The 23,056-nt window shown below is 42.7% G+C and overlaps 1 protein-coding gene across 3 annotated transcripts in view; it reads right to left on the reverse strand.

Moving 5' to 3' along the window:
- Positions 1-5,599: 5,599 nt before the first annotated feature.
- The window catches only part of LOC109894904 (ANTXR cell adhesion molecule 1), a 61,371-nt gene continuing 43,914 nt past the window's right edge, over positions 5,600-23,056 (reverse strand). The window contains exon 18 of one of the 3 annotated variants that reach the window (XM_031830093.1): positions 5,600-9,080. In XM_031830093.1, coding sequence (XP_031685953.1) covers positions 8,670-9,080 — 411 coding nt within the window. In that variant the 3' untranslated portion in view covers positions 5,600-8,669. Of the gene's footprint in view, positions 9,081-16,097; positions 21,583-23,056 lie in introns of those variants that run through there. The other 2 variants (XM_031830094.1, XM_031830095.1) reach the window with 2 other exon arrangements.

A 23,056-nucleotide genomic window follows, 5' to 3' on the forward strand; every position in this document is an offset into this window, starting at 1 on the left:
GATGTATATTTATATATTGGTGATGTAAGAGGCCTGGTATGTGTATACACGGCATCTCGGATGTTAAGGATGACTATATTATCTGTGCTAGTTGACCTGTAACAACTGTATCAAAATATATATATTTTTAGTCTTTGTTTCTTTGTTGGTATATTTCTTTGTTATACGTGTTGTTTTATATTACTACCAAATAACTTGGCAATTATTTTGTAAATGCTGGTGTTGAAAATCCAATAAACAAAGTTTATTTTTATTTTTATGAATACTATATAGGAATAGATTTAAGTTATTCAAGTATAAATCATCAAAGTTACGATAGATTGCCATAGATTCTCTGTTAATTACCAATATTACTGAAGATTAGCTTTGCAACCCTAGTCCCACTACTGTATATGCCCAAAACACAGCACACCATTCCCCCAGTCTCTCCATATTTCCTGAGGATGTCTAATATTTTCTGAGATAGCTCACTTCATTTGTACGTGACATAATTCAACAAATGAACATCTGAATGCTGTTAGCCGCAGTACACATTTTATTTTCTTTATTCTATGATTGAGGCAGCGAGGTACAGTCTGTGCACTGCTAGGGACTCAATCACACTCAAGTTCAAAATTGCTAAATGGTGCATTATTTGTGAACCCAATGCCAGTCCATTGTCCTGCTGACTCCAACATCCTTAAGAAAGGGGATGAAAAACATTTCTCCAGCTGGTAAATGTACTGTTTCTCTATTGTATTCATTTTAGTAATGAACATCTTTAAGAGAGGCTTTAAAATAGGTACACTAATAATGGCATGTGGATGTTTTACCAGAATGAGTTTGAAGCATGCTTATGATCCAGCTGGGATTTGTGGATAAGGGGGTGGCTTTAGGAAATGTGAGTTAAGTCTTTACAAGTCTCTGATGATGTGTTAAAACTGTGGGTCATTGCCAGTTTGCAACTTGTCACTAGGAGCACCATGAAGTAAATCTCAATAGTACACTGCACAAGGATTTAACCAATCTGCTATAAATCCGTGATTTTCAACTCCAGACATTGCTCTAAATGTCACAAACAAGCGTTATACTGTGTTTGCATAACAACAAACCATATAAAAAGACACCATCTGAATCAATTTCTTCACGGTTTCATCAATTCTAAGTAGAAATTGATTTCACAGCAATGACAGGTAACACAGTCTCCAGGCTACACTTCTGCTTATGTCGTGAAAGCCTAGCAGGTACAAGTAAAGAACTGGAAACAAGTCAATAAGTCTGTAATGAAAAAGTGATTTCATCACAAAGGAACACAGAGAGTGACTACACTTCAAATTTTCTAAAATACTTCCTTCGCTACATATATTCAGACTGCTAAATATTTGGAAGTGCCTTTAACTATACAAAACCAGACATCTGCACATCAACTTGACTCAGTACAAAGTCAACTTTCCATTATGAGTGCCTCCAATCTTCCTGCTATGGATAGGTAGAAGGCACAGGAGGTTGGTGGCACCTTAATTGGGGAAAACGGGCTTGTGGTAATGACTGGAGCGGAATCAGTGGAATGACATCAAATACATGGTTTCCATGTGTTTGATGCCATTCCATTCACTCCGTTCCAGACATTATTATGAGCCGTCCTCCCCTCAGCAGCCTCCACTGGTAGAAGGACTATATTACACCTCATCTGGAGGGATAGAGATGACGACTTGATGCTACAGGGAAGGGGATACTTGGTCAGTTGCACAATTATTATTATTATTAAATTTTACCTTTATTTAACTAGGCAAGTCAGTTAAGAACAAATTCTTATTTTCATGAATGCATTCAACTGAAATGTGTCTTAAATCAAATCAAATCAAATCAAATTTATTTATATAGCCCTTCGTACATCAGCTGATATCTCAAAGTGCTGTACAGAAACCCAGCCTAAAACCCCAAACAGCAAGCAATGCAGGTGGAGAAGCACGGTGGCTAGGAAAAACTCCCTAGAAAGGCCAATACCTAGGAAGAAACCTAGAGAGGAACCAGGCTATGTGGGGTGGCCAGTCCTCTTCTGGCTGTGCCGGGTGGAGATTATAACAGAACATGGTCAAGATGTTCAATGTTCATAAATGACCAGCATGGTCGAATAATAATAAGGCAGAACAGTTGAAACTAGAGCAGCAGCACAGTCAGGTGGAAGTTGAAACTGGAGCAGCAGCATGGCCAGGTAGACTGGGGACAGCAAGGAGTCATCATGTCAGGTAGTCCTGGGGCATGGTCCTAGGGCTCAGGTCAGTTGAAACTGGAACAGCAGCATGGCCAGGTGGACTGGGGACAGCAAGGAGTCATCATGTCAGGTAGTCCTGGGGCATGGTCCTAGGGCTCAGGTCCTCCGAGAGAGAGAAAGAAAGAGAGAAGGAGAGAATTAGAGAACGCACACTTAGATTCACACAGGACACCGAATAGGACAGGAGAAGTACTCCAGATATAACAAACTGACCCCAGCCCCCCGACACATAAACTACTGCAGCATAAATACTGGAGGCTGAAACAGGAGGGGTCAGGAGACACTGTGGCCCCATCCGAGGACACCCCCGGACAGGGCCAAACAGGAAGGATATAACCCCACCCACTTTGCCAAAGCACAGCCCCCACACCACTAGAGGGATATCTTCAACCACCAACCTACCATCCTGAGACAAGGCTGAGTATAGCCCACAAAGATCTCCGCCACGGCACAACCCAAGGGGGGGGGGGGGGGCGCCAACCCAGACAGGATGACCACAACAGTGAATCAACCCACTCAGGTGACGCACCCCCTCCAGGGACGGCATGAGAGAGCCCCAGCAAGCCAGTGACTCAGCCCCTGTAATAGGGTTAGAGGCAGAGAATCCCAGTGGAAAGAGGGGAACCGGCCAGGCAGAGACAGCAAGGGCGGTTCGTTGCTCCAGAGCCTTTCCGTTCACCTTCCCACTCCTGGGCCAGACTACACTCAATCATATGACCCACTGAAGAGATGAGTCTTCAGTAAAGACTTAAAGGTTGAGACCGAGTTTGCGTCTCTTACACATTTTAAACCAACCCCTCTGAATCAGAGAGTTGCCGGGGGATGCCTTAATCAATGTCATTGGCGCCCAGGGAGCAGTTGTTGTTGTGGGCTAACTGCCTTGCTCAAGGGCAGAACGACAGATTTTTCCACCTTGCCGGCTCTGGGATTCGAACCAGCAACCATCACTCTTAACCGCAGGGGTACCTGTCGCCCCGATGATACTGATCCATTGTGTGGACAAGACCACAGTCACTGGACCAAAACCACACTCTGATGCCTACAAATGTGTTTGAGTGTGATAAGACAAAAGTATTCATCCCCCATTGGCGTTTTTCCTATTTAGTTGCACTACAACCTGCAATTCAAATGGATTTTTATTTGGATTTCATGTAATGGACATACACAAAATAGTCCAAATTGGTGAAGTGACATGAAAGAAGTTACTTGTTTCAAAAAAATCTAAAAAAGTCCAATCGGAAAAGTGGTGCATGCATATGTATTCACCTCACCCCATTTGCTATGAAGCCCTTAAATAAGATCTGGTGCAACCAATTACCTTCAGAAGTCACATCATTAGTTAAATAAAGTCCACCTGTGTGCAATCTAAGTGTCACATGATCTCAGTATATATACACCTGTTCTGAAAGGCCCCAGAGTCTGCAACACCTCTAAGCAAGAGGCACCACCAAGCAAGCGGCACCAGGAAGACAAGTAGTTCTCCAAACAGGTCAGGGACGAAGTTGTGGAGAAGTACAGATCAGGGTTGGGTTATAAAAAAATATCCAAAACTTTGAACATCCCACGGAGCACCATAAAATCCATTATTAAAAAATGGAAAGAATATGGCACCACAACAAACCTGCCAAGAGAGGGCCGCCTACCAAAACTCACGGACCAGGCAAAGAGGGCATTAATCAGAGGCAACAAAGATACCAAAGATAACCCTGAAGATGCAAAGAGCCACAGCGGAGACTGGAGAATATGTTCATAGGACCACTTTAAGCCATACACTCCACAGAGCTGGGCATTACGAAAGAGTGGCCAGAAAAAAACATTACTTAAAGAAAAAATAAATAAATAATAACACATTTGGTGTTTGCCAAAAGGTATGTGGGAGACCCCCCAAACATATGGAAGAAGGTCGTCTGGTCAGATGAGACTAAAATGTAACTATTTGGCCATCAAGGAAAATGTCTGGCGCAAACCCAACACCTCTCATCACCCCAAGAACCTATCCCCACAGTGAAGCATGGTGGTGGCAGCATCATGCGGTGGGGAGGTTTTTCATCGGCAGGGACTGGGAAACTGGTCAGAATTGAAGGAATGATGTATGGCGCTAAATACAGGGAAATTCTTGAGGGAAACCTGTCTGTCTTCCAGAGATTTGAGACTGGGACGGAGTCAAAGGCCGGACCTCAATTCAATTCAGAATTTGTGGTATGACTTAAAGATTGCTGTACAACAGCAGAGTTCTGCCTCTCCCATCTCCTCATTGGTTTTTAGGAGCATATACTCACGTGGGTGATTGAAAGATGAACTGAGGTTCACATTCCAGTCCAGTTGGTGGTGGTAATATACCTTAAAGTTGATTGCCAACCGCCATATAAAGTCCAAAGAAGAAAAAGAAGCCTGAAGGAGGAGAGATTTAGTTTATTATTTGAGTTTATTTTATTTTTACAGGGACAGTGCACATAAATCAACGTTTCAGTAAGTGCCGGTTTTAGCGAGCCGGCTAATTTTCAACCGCAGTCCCTGGGCAGGTGGACCTCAGTTCATCTTTCAAATAAACCCTTTTATCTGTGGATTAATTGTCAGAGTAGAGGAACTTCAGGTCAAATAACAACCCAATGATTATATCCCAGGATAAATTCGCTTGCAACAGCAAGCTATTTAGCTAAATTGCAATACATTTTTAAGGCTTTTCGACCTGTCCCCAAATTAATGTAGTTGGTTCAGAGTTTGTTTTGATATTTCAACCTGCGTGTTCTGATCAGGTGTGAGTGGACAAAATCATCAGGCGCACGATGGCGCGAGCGGTCTAGTCAGCATGTTAGTATCAATGGGTGAAGTCATCAAAACTCTTTAGTGAGTTTTGCAACTCGGTAGTGGGTGTTGCATCCATGGACAGACAATTTTACACGCAATTTTACACGCTTCAGCACTTGGCGGCCCCATTCTGTGAGCTTGTGTGGCCTACCACTTCGTGGCTGAGCTAGTGTTGCTCCTAGACCTTTCCACTTCACAATAACAGCACTTACAGTTGACCGGGGAAACTCTAGCGGGGCAGACATTTGACTGACTTGTTAAGGTGACATCCTATGACGATGCCATGTTGAAAGTCACTGAGCTCTTCAGTAAGGCCATTCTCCTGCCAATGTTTGTCTATCAAGATTGCATGGCTGTGTGCTCGATTTTATACATCTGTTAGCAACGGGTGTGGCTGAAATATCCAAATCCACTAATTTGAAGGGGTGTCCACATACTTTTGTATATATAGCGTATACAAAATGAAACCCAACTATGTCACATTAACCATTGATACTGCTAACAGGAATTTAATATAATTGTGAGGACTCGTTTGCACACATTTACGTTCATTTATTTGCAATAATTAATTTGTTCACTGTGACAACCATACTCCAATGCTGAGTGAACAATACAAAGACACAGACATTTATACACAATGTATTAAAATGTTTTTTTATGAATGATAAACTAACAAACACCCATTAATTAATCAAACACTGTTACATGCATTAACAAATTATTTAAACCACGGGAATGTAATTGCTCTCAGATAACATTGTGCTTTTAATTAAAGCCCCCATTTATTTATTTATTTTTATTTTACCTTTATTTAACCAGGTAGGCAAGTTGAGAACAAGTTCTCATTTACAATTGCGACCTGGCCAAGATAAAGCAAAGCAGTTCGACAGATAAAACGACACAGAGTTACACATGGAGTAAAAACAAACATACAGTCAATAATGCAGTATAAACAAGTCTATATACAATGTGAGCAAATGAGGTGAGAAGGGAGGTAAAGGCATGCAGTCTTTTGAATTTTTATATCATCAATGTATGTCTAATAAATCACTGTGTGTTTATTGAAAATAACTCCAAATGTACAGTACCAGTCAAACGTTTGGACATACCTACATACCCTATTCAAGGGTTTCTCTTTATTTTTACTATTTTCTACATTGTAGAATAATAGCAAAAACATCAAACTATGAAATAACATATATGGAATCATGTGGTAACCAAAAAAAGTATTAAACAAATAAAAATATATTTGAAATTCCTAAAAAAGTAGCCAGCATTTACCTTAATGACAGCTTTGCACACTCTTGGCATTCTCTTAACCAGCTTCACATGGAATGCTTCTACAAACCTCTTGAAGAAGTTCCCACATATGCTGAGCACTTGTTGGCTGCTTTTCCTTCACTCTGCAGTCTAACTCATCCCAAACCATCTCAATTGGGTTGAGGTCAGGTGATTGTGCAGGCCAGGTCATCTGATGCAGCACTCCATCACTCTCCTTCTTGGTCAAATAGCCCTTACACAGCCTGGAGGTGTGTTGGGTCATTGTCCTGTTCAAAAACAAATGATAGTCCCACTAAGTGCAAATCAGATGGGATGGCGTATGGCTGCAGAATGCTGTGGTAGCCATGCTGGTTGTGTGTGTCTTGAGTTCTAAATAAATCACTGACAGTGTCACCAACAAAGCACCACCACACAATCACGCCTCTTCCATGCTTCACCGTGGGAACCAGACACGCAGAGATCATCCATTCCCCTACTCTGCGTCTCATAAAGACACGGAGGTTGGAACCAAAAATCTATAATTTGGACTCATCAGACCAAAGAACAGATTCCCACCAGTCTAATGTCCATTGCTTGTGTTTCTTGGCCCAAGCAAGTCTCGTCTTCTTGTTGGTGTCCTTCAGTAGTGGTTTCTTTGCAGCAATTCGACCATGAAAGCCTTATTCACGCAGTCTCCTCTTAACAGTTGATGTTGAGATCTGTCTGTTACTTTAACTCTGTGATGCATTTATTTGGTCTGCGATCTGAGGTGCAGTTAACTCTAATGAACTTATCCTCTGCAGCAGAGGTGACTCTGGGTCTTCCTTTCCTCTGGCGTCCCCATGAGAGCCAGTTTCATCACAACCTCTGATGGTTTTTGCGACTGCACTTGAGGAACCTTTCAAAGTTCTTATTTTTTCACATTGACTTAAAGTAATGATGGACTGGCATTTCTCTTTGCTTATTTTAGCTGTTCTTGCCGTAATATGGACTTGGCCTTTTACCAAATAGTGCTATCTTCTGTATTCCACCCCTACCTTGTCACAACACAACTGATTGGCACAAACGCATAAAGGAAAGAAATTCCACAAATTAACAAGACACATCTGTTAATTGAAATGCATTGCATGTGACTACCTCATGAAGCTGGTTGAGAGAATGCCTTTGACAGCTTTGCACTCTTGGCAAAGGGTGGCTACTTTGAAGAATCTCAAATATATTTTGATTTGTTTAACACTTTTTTTGGTACATGATTCCATGTGTTACTACATGATTCCATGTGTTATTTCATAGTTTTGATGTCTTCACTATTATTCTACAATGTAGAAAATAGTAAACAAAGAAAAACCCTGGAATAACTAGGTGTGTCCAAGCTTTTGACTGGTACTGTATGTTATCATTTATTTCCCTGAGCCTCCTTTTGCCATTGAAATGCTCAGACTGATCGTGTGGGTGTGTAGATAAAAAAAAAAAGTTTATCAGTTCTTACACAAAAAGGACATTATAATCATTTCAGAGTGTACTTTCAACATTATAGTGTAGAATACTAAAAATACAAAAAAACCTGGAAAGAAAATCACATTAACTACACTGCCCATTTAAAAGGCTCAATAAGGCACTAAATCATCCTCTATGCTGACATTATGCAAACCTGCCATTGACTTGACAATTGTGCAGTGCTGCAGGGTGATTGGCACTGGGACTTTGGGATTCATTGAGATATTACATTTACTGGATTTAGTTTGGCTAATCTCTAAAGAAACTACCACTGGCAAAAAATCATTCCGCTGCTCATAATAACTTATTTGTCTGTGAGAAACAAATATTAATGTATCAGACTGATACATTATTGGAATGTCATTTGGAGACATCTCTCCATTCTTTTCTGAATATAATACCTAATATCATGCCAACTCTCTAGAGCCTTATTTTTTTTGAAAAAGAGGCAAACATCCAACACTTGGCTTTGCTTTGTCACAACGATATCATCCATTCTTGTTGGTTCTAGAATGGAAGAGATGAGCTTAGCCCTCATGACCTTGACAAGGTAACAGACCTGGCCATCTATGGACAACATAGATGTATTTCTATGAGGAAAGCTGTCCATCAGGAGACGTCTGTAGAACCTTAAGTACAACTTATCTTTGTACTGTTGACCTAGATGTGTACATGGGCCACTGTAGACAAATAGTTGACAAGTCATCAGCTGGTTGTTTGTGGTGTGAGCCACACAGATATCCTGACTGGCAGTGGAATGAGGGGACAGTCAAAGACTTAGGGGAGACAGGACAAATTCCTGTTGATCTTCCTTGTCCTAGTCATCCCGTGTCCCTCTCTCTTCCAATCACTACTGAGGATCTACAGATGGGCATGGTGGTGGGCGGGTAGGAGGTGGTGGCAGGGAGCCTCGTCCTGGTGGAGGGGGTAGAGCGCCGGTTGGGGATGCAGGTGGTGGAGGGGAGGGGGGGCACATAGGAGGGGATATATACAGAGTGGTTGGAGGAAGGGCTCGAGTTGGAGGAGGAGTGTAAGGTGGAGGTGTAATGGTAAAAAAAGGAGGGGGTGTTGAGGGCAGTGTGGAGGTGGAGGATGGTGAAGGGGATGCTGGGGGGCTGTTGGGGGGAGGGGGGAACATGCCTTGGGGAGGCGGTGGACTAGATCCTCTTGGAGGTGTGTAGATGGGGGCTGAGTGATGGTTGTAGTGGGGGTAGCGAGGAGGAGGATTGAACTTGACCCGGGTGAAGTTCATGCATCGGCCCTGAAACGTAAGACAGAGACAAGGTGAGAAAAACGCAATGTACTACTTCTGAATCCACTGGTCTGTTGTAGAGGTGGTGTGCTTCATAGTAAAAGGCATTAAAAAGGTATGCATTATCCAGTCTCCATACATATCTAAAGCCCTGTTTATACCTGCCGCTAACATGAGTCCTTCATCCTGATCTTGCCCGTTTATACTTATGAGATCTGATCAAAATCAGTTCCCAATGTGTCTTAACTACACCTGTCAAAAAATTGTGGGCACATCAGAATGAGGACACGATCAGGGCAAATGACGCATGTTAGAACCAGGTATAAAAGTGGCTTGAGAGACAGAGCTCAGGATTAAAATTAGGAAAGTCAGTCACATTGATGTTCCACAGACACCAGTGACAAGACACATCACAGGAGGTTGGTAACACCTTAAATTGGGAAGGACGGGCTCGTGGTAATGGCTGGAGCGGAATCAGTAGAATGGTATCAAATACGTCAAGCACGTTTGCTGCCATTCCATTCGCGCCGTTCCAGCCATTATTATGAGCTGTCCTCCCCTCAGCAGCCTCCTCTGACACACTTTTATTTTATTGCTTTGTCAGGTGAGCTGGTCAGTTGAATTTGCTGTTAAATAAAATACATCTGGAGGCATAACAACGTGGAATGGACTGATCGCTACACTAGATGTTCCTATGGCAACCAACTTTTTAAGGGCATGTACATTGTCCGTCATCTACACTTCTGTTTCATATCGCTGGGTTGGGGAGACAAACACACATTCTCTGATTTCCCCTCATGATTCATGTCTGCATAGTGTCAGTGCTAAATCCAAAGAAATATCCTTGCTGCAACAAAAAAATCCTCAAAAGAAGATAGTGATGCTATCCCATGCTAAACAATGTCAAAGTCCTAATCCTTAAAAGGACAAAGATCAGAGAGTACCTATGATTTAAGATTCATGTATTTATATTCTAAACAATAGCCAGTGGTTTGGAACATTAGGAAACGGCAACATAAAAGTGTCTTAATAGGGCGTTGGGTCACCACAAGCCAGAACAGCTTCAATGCACCTTGGGATAGATTCTACACCTTTCTGGAACGCTATTAGGATGTCTACTGCTGACTACCAGAATTTTGGTATCTTATAAGGATTGTATGTAATTATCACAAGACATCTAGTATTTAGTTTATTAATTCAAACATTTTAAAAAACAGGCACATACAAAACTTAAAGCCATAAATGCACATAAGTAAAATCATTGAGGATAAAGTCTGGGACTTATTTCCATTGTCGTCTTCTTGAGACAAGATGGCTAGGCAAGATGCAACATTGTTGAACACAGTATGACAGCGAGATGATTATAAAACTAAAACAAAGCAGAAGAACATATCTTATCATTGCAATTACATCGTATGGTACATTCTAAATGGGCACAGAAGGCATCAAACAGTTTTTTTAAACTTTATTTTTAAAGCTGCCCACACTGGACAGTTTTTAATGGGCAGAGGCAATTCCTCTCCGAGGCTCCTGTATACAAGAAAATACCTTTCCCAGCATTACTCCTGAACCTGTATAAGCACACATTTGCAACACCTGATCAGGTGCTGTGAGTGAGTGTGCATACCTAATATGGAGAAAGTAATCAAATCAAATGTATTTATATAGCCCTTCGTACATCAGCTGATATCTCAAAGTGCTGTACAGAAACCCAGCCTAAAACCCCAAACAGTAAGAAATGCAGGTGTAGAAGCAAGGTGGCTAGGAAAAACTCCCTAGAAAGGCCAAAACCTAGGAAGAAACCTAGAGAGGAACCAGGCTATGTGGGGTGGCCAGTCCTCTTCTGGCTGTGCCGGGTGGAGATTATAACAGAACATGGCCAAGATGTTCAAATGTTCATAAATGACCAGCATGGTCGTATAATAATAAGGCAGAACAGTTGAAACTGGAGCAGCAGCACAGTCAGATGGACTGGGGACAGCAAGGAGTCATCATGTCAGGTAGTCCTGGGGCATGGTCCTAGGGCTCAGGTCCTCCGAGAGAGAGAAGAAAAAAAAGAGAGAATTAGAGAGAGCATATGTGGGGTGGCCAGTCCTCTTCTGGCTGTGCCGGGTGGAGATTAAAACAGAACATGGCCAAGATGTTCAAATGTTCATAAATGATCAGCATGTTCGAATAATAAGAAGGCAGAACAGTTGAAACTGGAGCAGCAGCACGGCCAGGTGGACTGGGGACAGCAAGGAGTCATCATGTCAGGTAATCCTGGGGCATGGTCCTAGGGCTCAGGTCCTCCGAGAGAGAGAAGGAGAGAATTAGAGAACGCACACTTAGATTCACATAGGACACCGAATAGGACAGGAGAAGTACTCCAGATATAACAAACTGACCCTAGCCCCATGACACATAAACTACTGCAGCATAAATACTGGAGGCTGAGACAGGAGGGGTCAGGAGACACTGTGGACCCATCCGAGGACACCCCCGGACAGGGCCAAACAGGAAGGATATAACCCCACCCACTTTGCCAAAGCACAGCCCCCACACCACTAGAGGGATATCTTCAACCACCAACTTACCATCCTGAGACAGGGCCGAGTATAGCCCACAAATATCTCCGCCATGGCACAACCCAAGGGGGGGGCGCCAACCCAGACAGGATGACCACATCAGTGAATCAACCCACTCAGGTGACGCACCCCTTCCAGGGACGGCATGAGAGGGCCCCAGTAAGCCAGTGACTCAGCCCCTGTAATAGGGTTAGAGGCAGAGAATCCCAGTGGAAAGAGGGGAACCGGCCAGGCAGAGACAGCAAGGGCGGTTCGTTTCTCCAGAGCCTTTCCGTTCACCTTCCCACTCCTGGGCCAGACTACACTCAATCATATGACCCACTGAAGAGATGAGTCTTCAGTAAAGACTTAAAGGTTGAGACCGAGTTTGCGTCTCTGACATGGGTGGGCAGACCGTTCCATAAAAATGGAGCTCTATAGGAGAAAGCCCTGCCTCCAGCTGTTTGCTTAGAAATTCTATGGACAATTAGGAGGCCTGCGTCTTGTGACCGCAGCGTACGTGTAGGTATGTACGGCAGGACCAAATCAGAGAGATAGGTAGGAGCAAGCCCATGTAATGCCTTGTAGGTTAGCAGTAAAACCTTGAAATCAGCCCTTGCTTTGACAGGAAGCCAGTGTAGAGAGGCTAGCACTGGAGTAATATGATCCAATTTTTTGGTTCTAGTCAGGATTCTAGCAGCCGTATTTAGCACCAACTGAAGTTTATTTAGTGCTTTATCCGGGTAGCCGGAAAGTAGAGCATTGCAGTAGTCTAACCTAGAAGTGACAAAAGCATGGATACATTTTTCTGCATCATTTTTGGACAGAAAGTTTCTGATTTTTGCAATGTTACGTAGATGGAAAAAAAGCTGTCCTTGAAATAGTCTTATGTTCTTCAAAAGAGAGATCAGGGTCCAGAGTAATGCCGAGGTCCTTCACAGTTTTATTTGAGACGACTGTACAACCATTAAGATTAATTGTCAGATTCAACAGAAGATCTCTTTGTTTCTTGGGACCTAGAACAAGCATCTCTGTTTTGTCCGAGTTTAAAAGTAGAAAGTTTGCAGCCATCCACTTCCTTATGTCTGAAACACATGCTTCTAGCAAGGGCAATTTTGGGGCTTCACCATGTTTCATTGAAATGTACAGCTGTGTGTCATCCGCATAGCAGTGAAAGTTAACATTATGTTTTCGAATAACATCCCCAAGAGGTAAAATATATAGTGAAAACAATAGTGGTCCTAAAACGGAACCTTGAGGAACACCGAAATGTACAGTTGATTTGTCAGAGGACAAACCATTCACAGAGACAAACTGATATCTTTCCGACAGATAAGATCTAAACCAGGCCAGAACTTGTCCGTGTAGACCAATTTGGGTTTCCAATCTCTCCAAAAGAATGTGGTGATCGATGGTATCAAAAGCAGCACTAAGGTCTAGGAGCACGAGAACAGATGCAGAGCCTCGGTCCGATGCCATTAAAATGTCATTTATCACCTTCACAAGTGCCGTCTCAGTGCTATGATGGGGTCTAAAACCAGACTGAAGCATTTCATATACATTGTTTGTCTTCAGGAAGGCAGTAAGTTGCTGCGCAACAGCCTTTTCTAAAAAATTTGAGAGGAATGGAAGATTCGATATAGGCCGATAGTTTTTTATATTTTCTGGATCAAGGTTTGGCTTTTTCAAGAGAGGCTTTATTACTGCCACTTTTAGTGAGTTTGGTACACATCCGGTGGATAGAGAGCCGTATTATGTTCAACATAGGAGGGCCAAGCACAGGAAGCAGCTCTTTCAGTAGTTTAGTTGGAATAGGGTCCAGTATGCAGCTTAAAGGTTTAGAGGCCATGATTATTTTCATCATTGTGTCAAGAGATATATTACTAAAACACTTGAGCGTCTCTCTTGATCCTAGGTCCTGGGAGAGTTGTGCAGACTCAGGACAACTGAGCTTTGAAGGAATACGCAGATTTTAAGAGGAGTCCGTAATTTGCTTTCTAATAATCATAATCTTTTCCTCAAAGAAGTTCATGAATTTATCACTGCTAAAGTGAAAGTCATCCTCTCTTGGGGAATGCTGCTTTTTAGTTAGCTTTGCGACAGTATCAAAAAGGAATTTCGGATTGTTCTTATTTTCCTCAATTAAGTTTGAAAAATAGGATGATCGAGCAGCAGTAAGGGCTCTTCGGTACTGCACGGTACGGTCTTTCCAAGCTAGTCGGAAGACTTCCAGTTTGGTGTGGCGCCATTTCCGTTCCAATTTTCTGGAAGCTTGCTTCAGAGCTCGGGTATTTTCTGTGTACCAGGGAGCTAGTTTCTTATGAGAAATGTTTTTAGTTTTTAGGGGTGCAACTGCATCTAGGGTATTGCGCAAGGTTAAATTGAGTTCCTCAGTTAGGTGGTTAACTGATTTTTGTCCTCTGGCGTCCTTGGGTAGAGAGAGGGAATCTGGAAGGACATCAAGGAATCTTTGTGTAGTCTGTGAATTTATAGCACGACTTTTGATGTTCCTTGGTTGGGGTCTGAGCAGATTATTTGTTGCAATTGCAAACGTAATAAAATGGTGGTCCGATAGTCCAGGATTATGAGGAAAAACATTAAGATCCACAACATTTATTCCATGGGACAAAACTAGGTCCAGCGTATGACTGTGACAGTGAGTGGGTCCAGAGACATGTTGGACAAAACCCACTGAGTCGATGATGGCTCCGAAAGCCTTTTGGAGTGGGTCTGTGGACTTTTCCATGTGAATATTAAAGTCACCAAAGATTAGAATATTATCTGCTATGACTACAAGGTCTGATAGGAATTCAGGGAATTCAGTGAGGAACGCTGTATATGGCCCAGGAGGCCTGTAAACAGTAGCTATAAAAAGTGATTGAGTAGGCTGCATAGATTTCATGACTAGAAGCTCAAAAGACGAAAACGTCATTTGTTTTTGTGTAAATTTAAATTTGCTATCGTAAATGTTAGCAACACCTCCGCCTTTGCGGGATGCACGGGGGATATGGTCACTAGTGTAGCCAGGAGGTGAGGCCTCATTTAACACAGTAAATTCATCAGGCTTAAGCCATGTTTCAGTCAGGCCAATCACATCAAGATTATGATCAGTGATTAGTTCATTGACTATAATTGCCTTTGAAGTAAGGGATCTAACATTAAGTAGCCCTATTTTGAGATGTGAGGTATAATGATCTCTTTCAATACTGACAGGAATGGAGGTGGTCTTTATCCTAGTGAGATTGCTAAGGCGAACACCGCCATGTTTAGTTTTGCCCAACCCAGGTCGAGGCACAGACACGGTCTCAATGGTGATAGCTGAGCTGACTACACTGACTATGCTAGTGGCAGACTCCGCTATGCTGGCAGGCTGGCTAACAGCCTGCTGCCTGGCCTGCACCCGATTTCATTGTGGAGCTAGAGGAGTTAGAGCCCTGTCTATGTTGGTAGATAAGATGAGAGCACCCCTCCAGCTAGGATGGAGTCCGTCACTCCTCAGCAGGTCAGGCTTGGTCCTGTTTGTGGGTGAGTCCCAGAAAGAGGGCCAATTATCTACAAATTCTATCTTTTGGGAGGGGCAGAAAACAGTTTTCAACCAGCGATTGAGTTGTGAGACTCTGCTGTAGAGCTCATCACTCCCCCTAACTGGGAGGGGGCCAGAGACAATTACTCGATGCCGACACATCTTTCTAGCTGATTTACATGCAGAAGCTATGTTGCGCTTGGTGATCTCTGACTGTTTCATCCTAACATCGTTGGTGCCGACGTGGATAACAATATCTCTATACTCCCTACACTCGCCAGTTTTAGCTTTAGCCAGCACCATCTTCAGATTAGCCTTAACGTCGGTAGCCTTGCCCCCCGGTAAACAGTGTATGATCGCTGGATGATTCGTTTTAAGTCTAATACTGCGGGTAATGGAGTCGCCAATGACTAGAGTTTTCAATTTGTCAGAGCTAATGGTGGGAAGCTTCGGCGTCTCAGACCCCGTAACGAGAGGAGTAGAGACCAGAGAAGACCTCTGACTCCGACTCGCTGCTTAATGGGGAAAACCGGTTGAAAGTTTCTGTCGGCTGAATGAGCGACACCGGTTGAGCGTTCCTACAGCATTTCCTTCCAGAAACCGTGAGAAAGTTGTCCGGCTGCGGGGACTGTGCCAGGGGATTTATACTACTATCTGTACTTACTGGTGGCACAGACGCTGTTTCATCCTTTCCTACACTGAAATTACCCTTGCCTAACGATTGCGTCTGAAGCTGGGCTTGCAGCACAGCTATCCTCGCCGTAAGGCGAGTACAGCAACTGCAATTAGAAGGCATCATGTTAATGTTACTACTTAGCTTCGGCTGTTGGAGGTCCTGACGAATCCTGTCCAGATAAAGCGTCCGGAGTGAAAAAGTTGTGGGGGAAAAAAAAAATATATATATATATAAACGGTAATTAAAAGTAAAAACCGTAAAGTTGTCAGGTAGCAAAATAGGTTGGCAACAAAACGCACAGCAACTCGAAAACAAGTCTGCAAGTTGTGACCGGAAATGACGTAACTTTGGCAGTTAGACATCTGGGCGCAGAACCATAAATACTCCTGTAAACCAAACCCAGTCCATGGACTCACTTTCAGTACTACCCTGATCAGCTTGTTCTGGGCAATCTGAAGCTTCCCCTTCAGAAGCTTAGATAAGCCCCCAAACCAGGAAGTACTAGCGTAGTCAAAATGGCATTGAATGAGGGCAGTGGCTAACATTCATGGAGTCCTTGTCAAGCCACTAGGACTTTTTAGCCAAAAACGCAGTCCTGGCCGCCTTAACCTTCCCTAGCACTTTAGTGGCCATTTTCACACCACCCAGGCTTACATCAAGGATGCATCCCAGGTAGCTAACAGAGATTTTAGTAGTCAGCACCTCACCCCCTAACTCCACTCTGATTTCAGAGGACCTACACAATTTAGGTCTGGACCCAAAAATAATTCCGTCAGTTTTACTTAAGTGCAGCGTATCATCTCTAAGCCATTTGCTAATGTTAGTAAGCTCTGTGCTAAGTATGCTCTCCAACATATTTTTACTTTTATGAGACAACATAAATGTATAGTCATCCGCATAAAGGAAAAGACGGCAAGAACAAGCAAAGTTCATATCGTTTATAACAGTAGAGGCCCAAGCACGCTCCCTTGCGGAATGCCAAAACTCATTGGTTTTGTCAGAGACAGTGAACCATTAACCTCTTCCACTTGCTCCCTACCTGACAAATAGGACTTTACCTAGCCTATAGGGATACTGCTTAACCCTAGTGCCTCTAGTTTGGAGATTAGGAGACAGTGGTTAACTGTATCAAAGGCCTTCTGTTGGTCAAGCAGTACCATTCCACACAGATTTCCCTCATCAATCTCTTTCCTGATGAAGTCAGTCAAGTAAATGTGAATAAGTAGAGTATGTTTCTCTGAACCCTGACTGAAAATCATACATTAGACTTGGTTGACATATTCATAAATTTGCTTATGTACAAGTCTCTCCAGGATTTTTGCTGGTATACCGAGGATAGATACAGGCCTATAATTCCCAGGGTCAGACCTTATACAGAGGTATAACTTTAGCTTGTTTCGTCCCTGGGAAAGATGCCTTGTTCAACAGAAAGATTAACAATATAGGTAATAATCTCAGCAGAATCTCTAAGAAACCTCACAGGAATATTATCCAGGCCTGTGGTTTTTGAGCATTTAAGCTTCGCTAGTGTACTGGCTATTTTAGCTGTTGCTACCTTTACAAAAGAGAACGTTTGGCTCTGCATAATACTTATTGACTTGATTGTTTCCATACAAACCAGAACTGGTGGGCAGCTTGCTTACCAGCTTACTGGCAACAGAAGTTCAAATAAATAAAATAAACATTTCCCCCTGATGTTCAGTTCAATACTGTTTAGTTTGTTTTTGGTATAACTACTACACCATAGTTCCTTAAAATGATTTCCAAAGCTTTTTAGGGTAATTTTTGCTCTCAATGATTTTAAAAATCAGCAAAGTAACCCCACTTAGCTTCATCCATCCTTCTCTGTGCTTCATTTATGACTTTTATATAGGAGAAAAATCAGGCTGCTCTTGAGTCTAGAATGTCATGATTAAACCAAGGGCTCGCTCTGCTTTACCCTGACCCGTCTTAGGGGAGCCATCACATTCACCACATCAAGGAATCTACATTTCGCTTCCCGGGCACTGTCTACCCCTACACTATCCCACACAGGTGACCAGTCAAGTTTACCCACTTGCTCCCTAAACATTTCAACACTGTTGTCTAACAGTTTAGTGACACCTAAATATATATTTAAAAACTCTCCTTGGGCAAATTGTAATAAAAATATATATTACTATTACTCTGAAAAATGTTGGATTTATCAGACATCAATATTAAGTCAATCATACTTTGCACTGTTTCACATACCCTGGTGGGATCTTTTATCATTTGGGTCAGAGCAAATGATATACAGAAGTGCATAAATATAGTCATCCAGGTTGGGCTATCCAGGTTGGGCTATCCAGGTTGGGCTATCTATTTTGCAGACATCAGTATTGAAATCCCCTAACAAAATGATTTCCTTCACCAGGGAATCACTACAGTTTGACAATTTAGAGACCTTAATAGAATGCATTCTGATTGGCAGGCCGTAACACACCCAACAAAAATCGTCTTGTTATTGGGAAATCAGACATCCAGCCAGACAATGTCCACATCATCGATTAAATCCAAACTGACTTTATAAGCAATATTCGAGCTTACAAAGGCAAATAAACCCCCACCGTTCTGATTCTGATCCTTCCTGACAGAGTAATTGCCCATCTCAATTTCTGAGTCACGAACAGATGAATCCCACCGTCTCTGTAAAACATAAGTCACCCACCTCTGATTTGCGAACCAACAGGCATATCTCATCAATTTTCGGTAGTAGGCTTCTGACGTTTAAATGTAAACCTCGCTGAATTCCCGATCCACTTGTAACCGCCTCCCGCTGCACTGCCTCTGCTGCTATGGAGCACCCCTCCCCAGGTGCACGCATTGCCAGCTCACCTACCGCTGCTCTGTCGTCCTCACCACCACGTCCCCCGCCTCTGGTGGCCTGTGCGCTGCTGTGGAGCCCCCCTCCTCTGGTGCGCTCTCCATCCTAGGTGAGTCCTCTGGTCCCACTCCACCTTCAATGCTCACACACCCCCGCGGTACAGCACACCGACAGCGAAGGTAAGTTTCATTGACCCCATGCCCAAAACTAGGACGGCTGCATTTTAGATTAATCAACTGCACGCATTCCAAACATACCAAAGCTTTGCAGTTAGTCTTAACCCAACGTTTGCAGGAGGTGCATAGGCCGTTTAATGGTGTTTGTGATAAACTGAGGTGGAGGGCATTGATGGATATCACTCAATAGGAGAAGGCATAGAGTTATTATAAGATCTCCACAATTAATTTGTGATTTCTTACTGGCCTTGGATGATCGTTTTGGTTTGTGCCATGGTCTATTGAAAGTTTGGTATATAACATTCCTTCCATATCCGAAGTGCTGGATGCCATCAAAAGTGTTAGCAGGACTGAGAAGTTGCTGAGAATTTACCATTCTTTCATCTAGATGCAGATGCAATTATTTCCAGTGATGTTTAAAACAAACAAATGAAAAGTGCTGCCACCATGCTAAATTTGCCGATTGCCATCTTGCACACACTTTTAGTGGCCCTTGAGTACAGCAGATTATCACAGGTGTCTATAATTATCTCTGGCCGTCTGTGCGGCCTTATCACATGGAAGATTAAATAAGATGATTTTAAAATAATAGGCATGACAAAGACGTAAAACATGATCCTAAATATAAACCAGCAACTTAGTGGATACCATTGGTGTTTGATATGAGGGTTTAAGCATGAAATATACTTTAGAAATGCACATGCACCATGTCAATATGCGTCACACTGGTGGCATTTGTCGAAAAAGTCAATAGTTGAAAGAGTTCATTGAAAATATTGCCATTGATTATTTAATTAATTTGGCAATTTTCTCTTGAATATATGGTCCATCTGCTAGAAACTCATGAACAACATTGACACCGATATAAAAATGAATACTATATATGGATACATTTTTTTTTTAAAGATTGGTAATTAACAAGAAATCAATGGCAAAATTACTGAAGATTCTGGTAAGTTTGATAAATGACCAGTAGCTTTGCAACCCTAATGTCACCACATCAATGTTTTCCTTGTCTCTAATTGGGCTCAGCTCTCTCCCGACTGGAAAATTGGATAAAGGGCATGGGACTGAGTAGGTAATGTCCAGAGGCAGTATTGCTTGTGTCCTGACCAGATTCTGTCCCTCGCAGATGCATTGATTTGAGGGGAACTAAAAACAAATGCCTTGACTTGAGATCTTAATTGCAACCAGAGCAGCCTTGTTCACTGAGTAAACAAGAAAACTAGAGCTCTCAGCCTAGCTTCCTGTGTACTAAGTAACAGCTTTCTGAAGGTTGAACTCCTACTGTTAATTATGAAAGGCTTAGTGGTGATTAAAGCCAGCAGTCATCTATAGTGTGATAGGCAATATAGTGTCATTTTTATTTTGTAGCTTTTTTCTCTTGTGTGCTATACTTTGCTGAAGGCAATGTCATGAGTCATGACAATGTTCCACATTTTCTGATGTCTCTGTGTCATTTCCACTGTCTCTCGTCACCATCTTACGGTGGAGAGTGCAGGCCAATGGAGCTGCAGTAAACAGTTCTACCTAAGAAGACTGCATTAGTCTTTGTTTGCAGTCAGTGTCCAAAACCTTTCATGTGCTCCCTGCATTGCCCCAGTGCTTACCCTCACCCTGCTGGGTACCTTACACTCTTAGAAAAAAGGGTTCCAAAAGGGTTCTGTGGCTGTCCCCATAGGATAACTCTTTTTTGTTCCATGTAGAAACCTCTGTGGAAAGGGAACCCAAAAGGGTTCTACATGGAACAAAAAAGGGGTTCTTTTTGGTTCTAGATAGCACCTTTTTTTCTAAGAGTGTACTGTAATATCCTCACACTCATCAACAAGTCACACAATAACCCACATGGCGTTATATACACGGAAGAAAACTTATAAATCAGCCACATTGCACAATATTGCCAAAATCTTTGGAAAATGCAAATATCTTTGCAGAAATCATTGTTTGTGCCCATTGTTTGTGCCGGATGACATGATTGAAGAACTTTGCTGACAATGCACTTCAGTTCCATCCACCCTGAATAGCTAAACATTAATTTAGGTTTAAGTGAAGGAGGAAGTAGAGTCTACAGAATCTATATTCCTCTCTGTTCTCCCTCCCAGCCCCCAGCCCAGTCACACCGGACCACAGCTCTTATCACAAGCCTGTAACTCTCCAAGGACAGGCTCTGAACATTAGAGGTCAGTCAGTCTGGGAGGAGGAGTTGTCAAGAGGGGTTATATTTAATTTACCTTCTGTTAAAAACATCTGAGGTCGATGTCCGTTGACATCAACACCTTTTATTAAATAAAACCCTGTGTGTTTACACTAGAGACTTCCTGTTTTTGCATGGGCTGCATCGCATCAAGGCCCAGGATTCCGGTCTGGAAGCACGCTTTCGAATTACCAGAGGATAGTTAACTAACCTACGGCCCAGCAAGACAATTCCCATAGACGGCCCCATAAAGAAGCCAAATTAGAAAATTCCTAACAAGAGACTTTAGTCATCACATGCATTGAATTATTAAAATGATTGTCGCTGATGCCGCCCCCCCCCCCCCCCCCCCCATCACTCACAGCCGAAGATATGAACATTTTATATTCATACTCTGACGTTATGAGCCCAGCTGGCGAGGGGGAAGTGGCGGTTGGTTTGTTTAGCTGTCCACATGCTTGGCACACTCCCTGAGCTGGCTGAGTTCCCGGAAAATGTTCGCGTGATCCAGCTGTCTGTCCACATGCGTAGTAATCCCAGTAAAATCGGATCTAGAAAGATGGAAGCAAATTCGAAATGGCGTATGTGAGTGTGAGTAGTGTACGTTGAAAACAACGGTTGGTCATCTTGGACGCTGTGTCCATTTCTTTAATAGCTCAATGGTCGCAATCCACTGAATCAGAATTGTTTGAGCTAGTAACTATTTGGATCTCACTATCGAAACCTGAGACTCAGAGGCTCCACAAGAGTCGTCTGAAGGTAACCCGGTACTGGGTGGTAGAAATGAATACAAGTGAATATGGGGTAGAATGTGCCAAAACAAAAGGGGTTAAATATATGTTAAAATATATATATATAACCTTAGCTTTCTCATATCGCTCAGATACAGGACAAACACTTAAAAACAAACATTCTTCTTTTTGATAGTTTTTTTTGACTGTTTTCCAATGTATGAATGTGTTATTCAATGCATTTCTATGGGTTAACAGCAGTAAGGCCAAATTCAATGTTTCATCAAATAATGTTTTTATACTTTGTTTATGCCTACAGGGGTTCTAAAATAAAATAGCAAAATTATCAATGGTATAACCATCTGAAAACAATTCCATATGTTAGCTTAGTAGATATCACCCTCTAAAATGAGTTGAGCGGACGGGGGTGAATTCATTCTATTGGGATACATTATGTCTAGTTTCTGAAGTCAGTTTTCCCTTCAGTTCTCTCTTTCTATGTCTGCTTTATTGCTAACAGCTGTGCCTATTTCGGTTGCTACATTTTCTGTTGTTTCAAAATGTACTCCTGCCAACCCCTATGCAAAGCCTGATTCATGAGTCACCAAATAAAAACAGACTGGCTTTATGGAGGTGGTGGGAGTGATGGGGTTAATTATATTGCCTCCCGAGTGCTAGCTGTGCAACTAGAGATTCTGGGTTCGAGTCCAGGCTCTGTCGCAGCTGGCCGCGACCGGGAGGCCCATGGGGCGGTGCACAATTGGCCCAGCGTCGTCTGGGTTAGGGAGGGTTTGGCCGGCAGGGATATCCTTGTCTCACCGTGCACTAGCGACTCCTGTGGCGGGCCGGGCGCAGTGCACGCTGACACGGTCACCAGGTGTACGGTGTTTCCTCCGACATATTGGCGCGGCTGGCATTGTGTCAAGAAGCAGTGCGGTTTCAGAGGACGCATGGCTCTCGACCTTCGCTTCTCCCGAGTCCGTACGGGAGTTGCAGCGATGAGACAAGACTAACTACTACCAATTGGATACCACGAAAAAAGGGGTGAAAATAAAAAAATTCTAATGGTCAATTTTCTAACCAATATACCTAAATTACAAGTAAAAATGCAAGAAAGGCATTTCACTATACTTGTGCACGTGACATTAAAAACCTAATTCCCTTTTTGCTTGGATTTCATAGTTCCCTATTTAAATATAACATACATACTCTACCAGTCAAAAGTTTTAGAACACCTACTCATTCAAGGGGTTTTCTTTATTTTTACTATTTTCTACATTGTACAATAATAGAA

Source organism: Oncorhynchus kisutch, linkage group LG8 (assembly GCF_002021735.2).
Source record: "Oncorhynchus kisutch isolate 150728-3 linkage group LG8, Okis_V2, whole genome shotgun sequence".
NCBI lineage: Eukaryota > Metazoa > Chordata > Actinopteri > Salmoniformes > Salmonidae > Oncorhynchus > Oncorhynchus kisutch.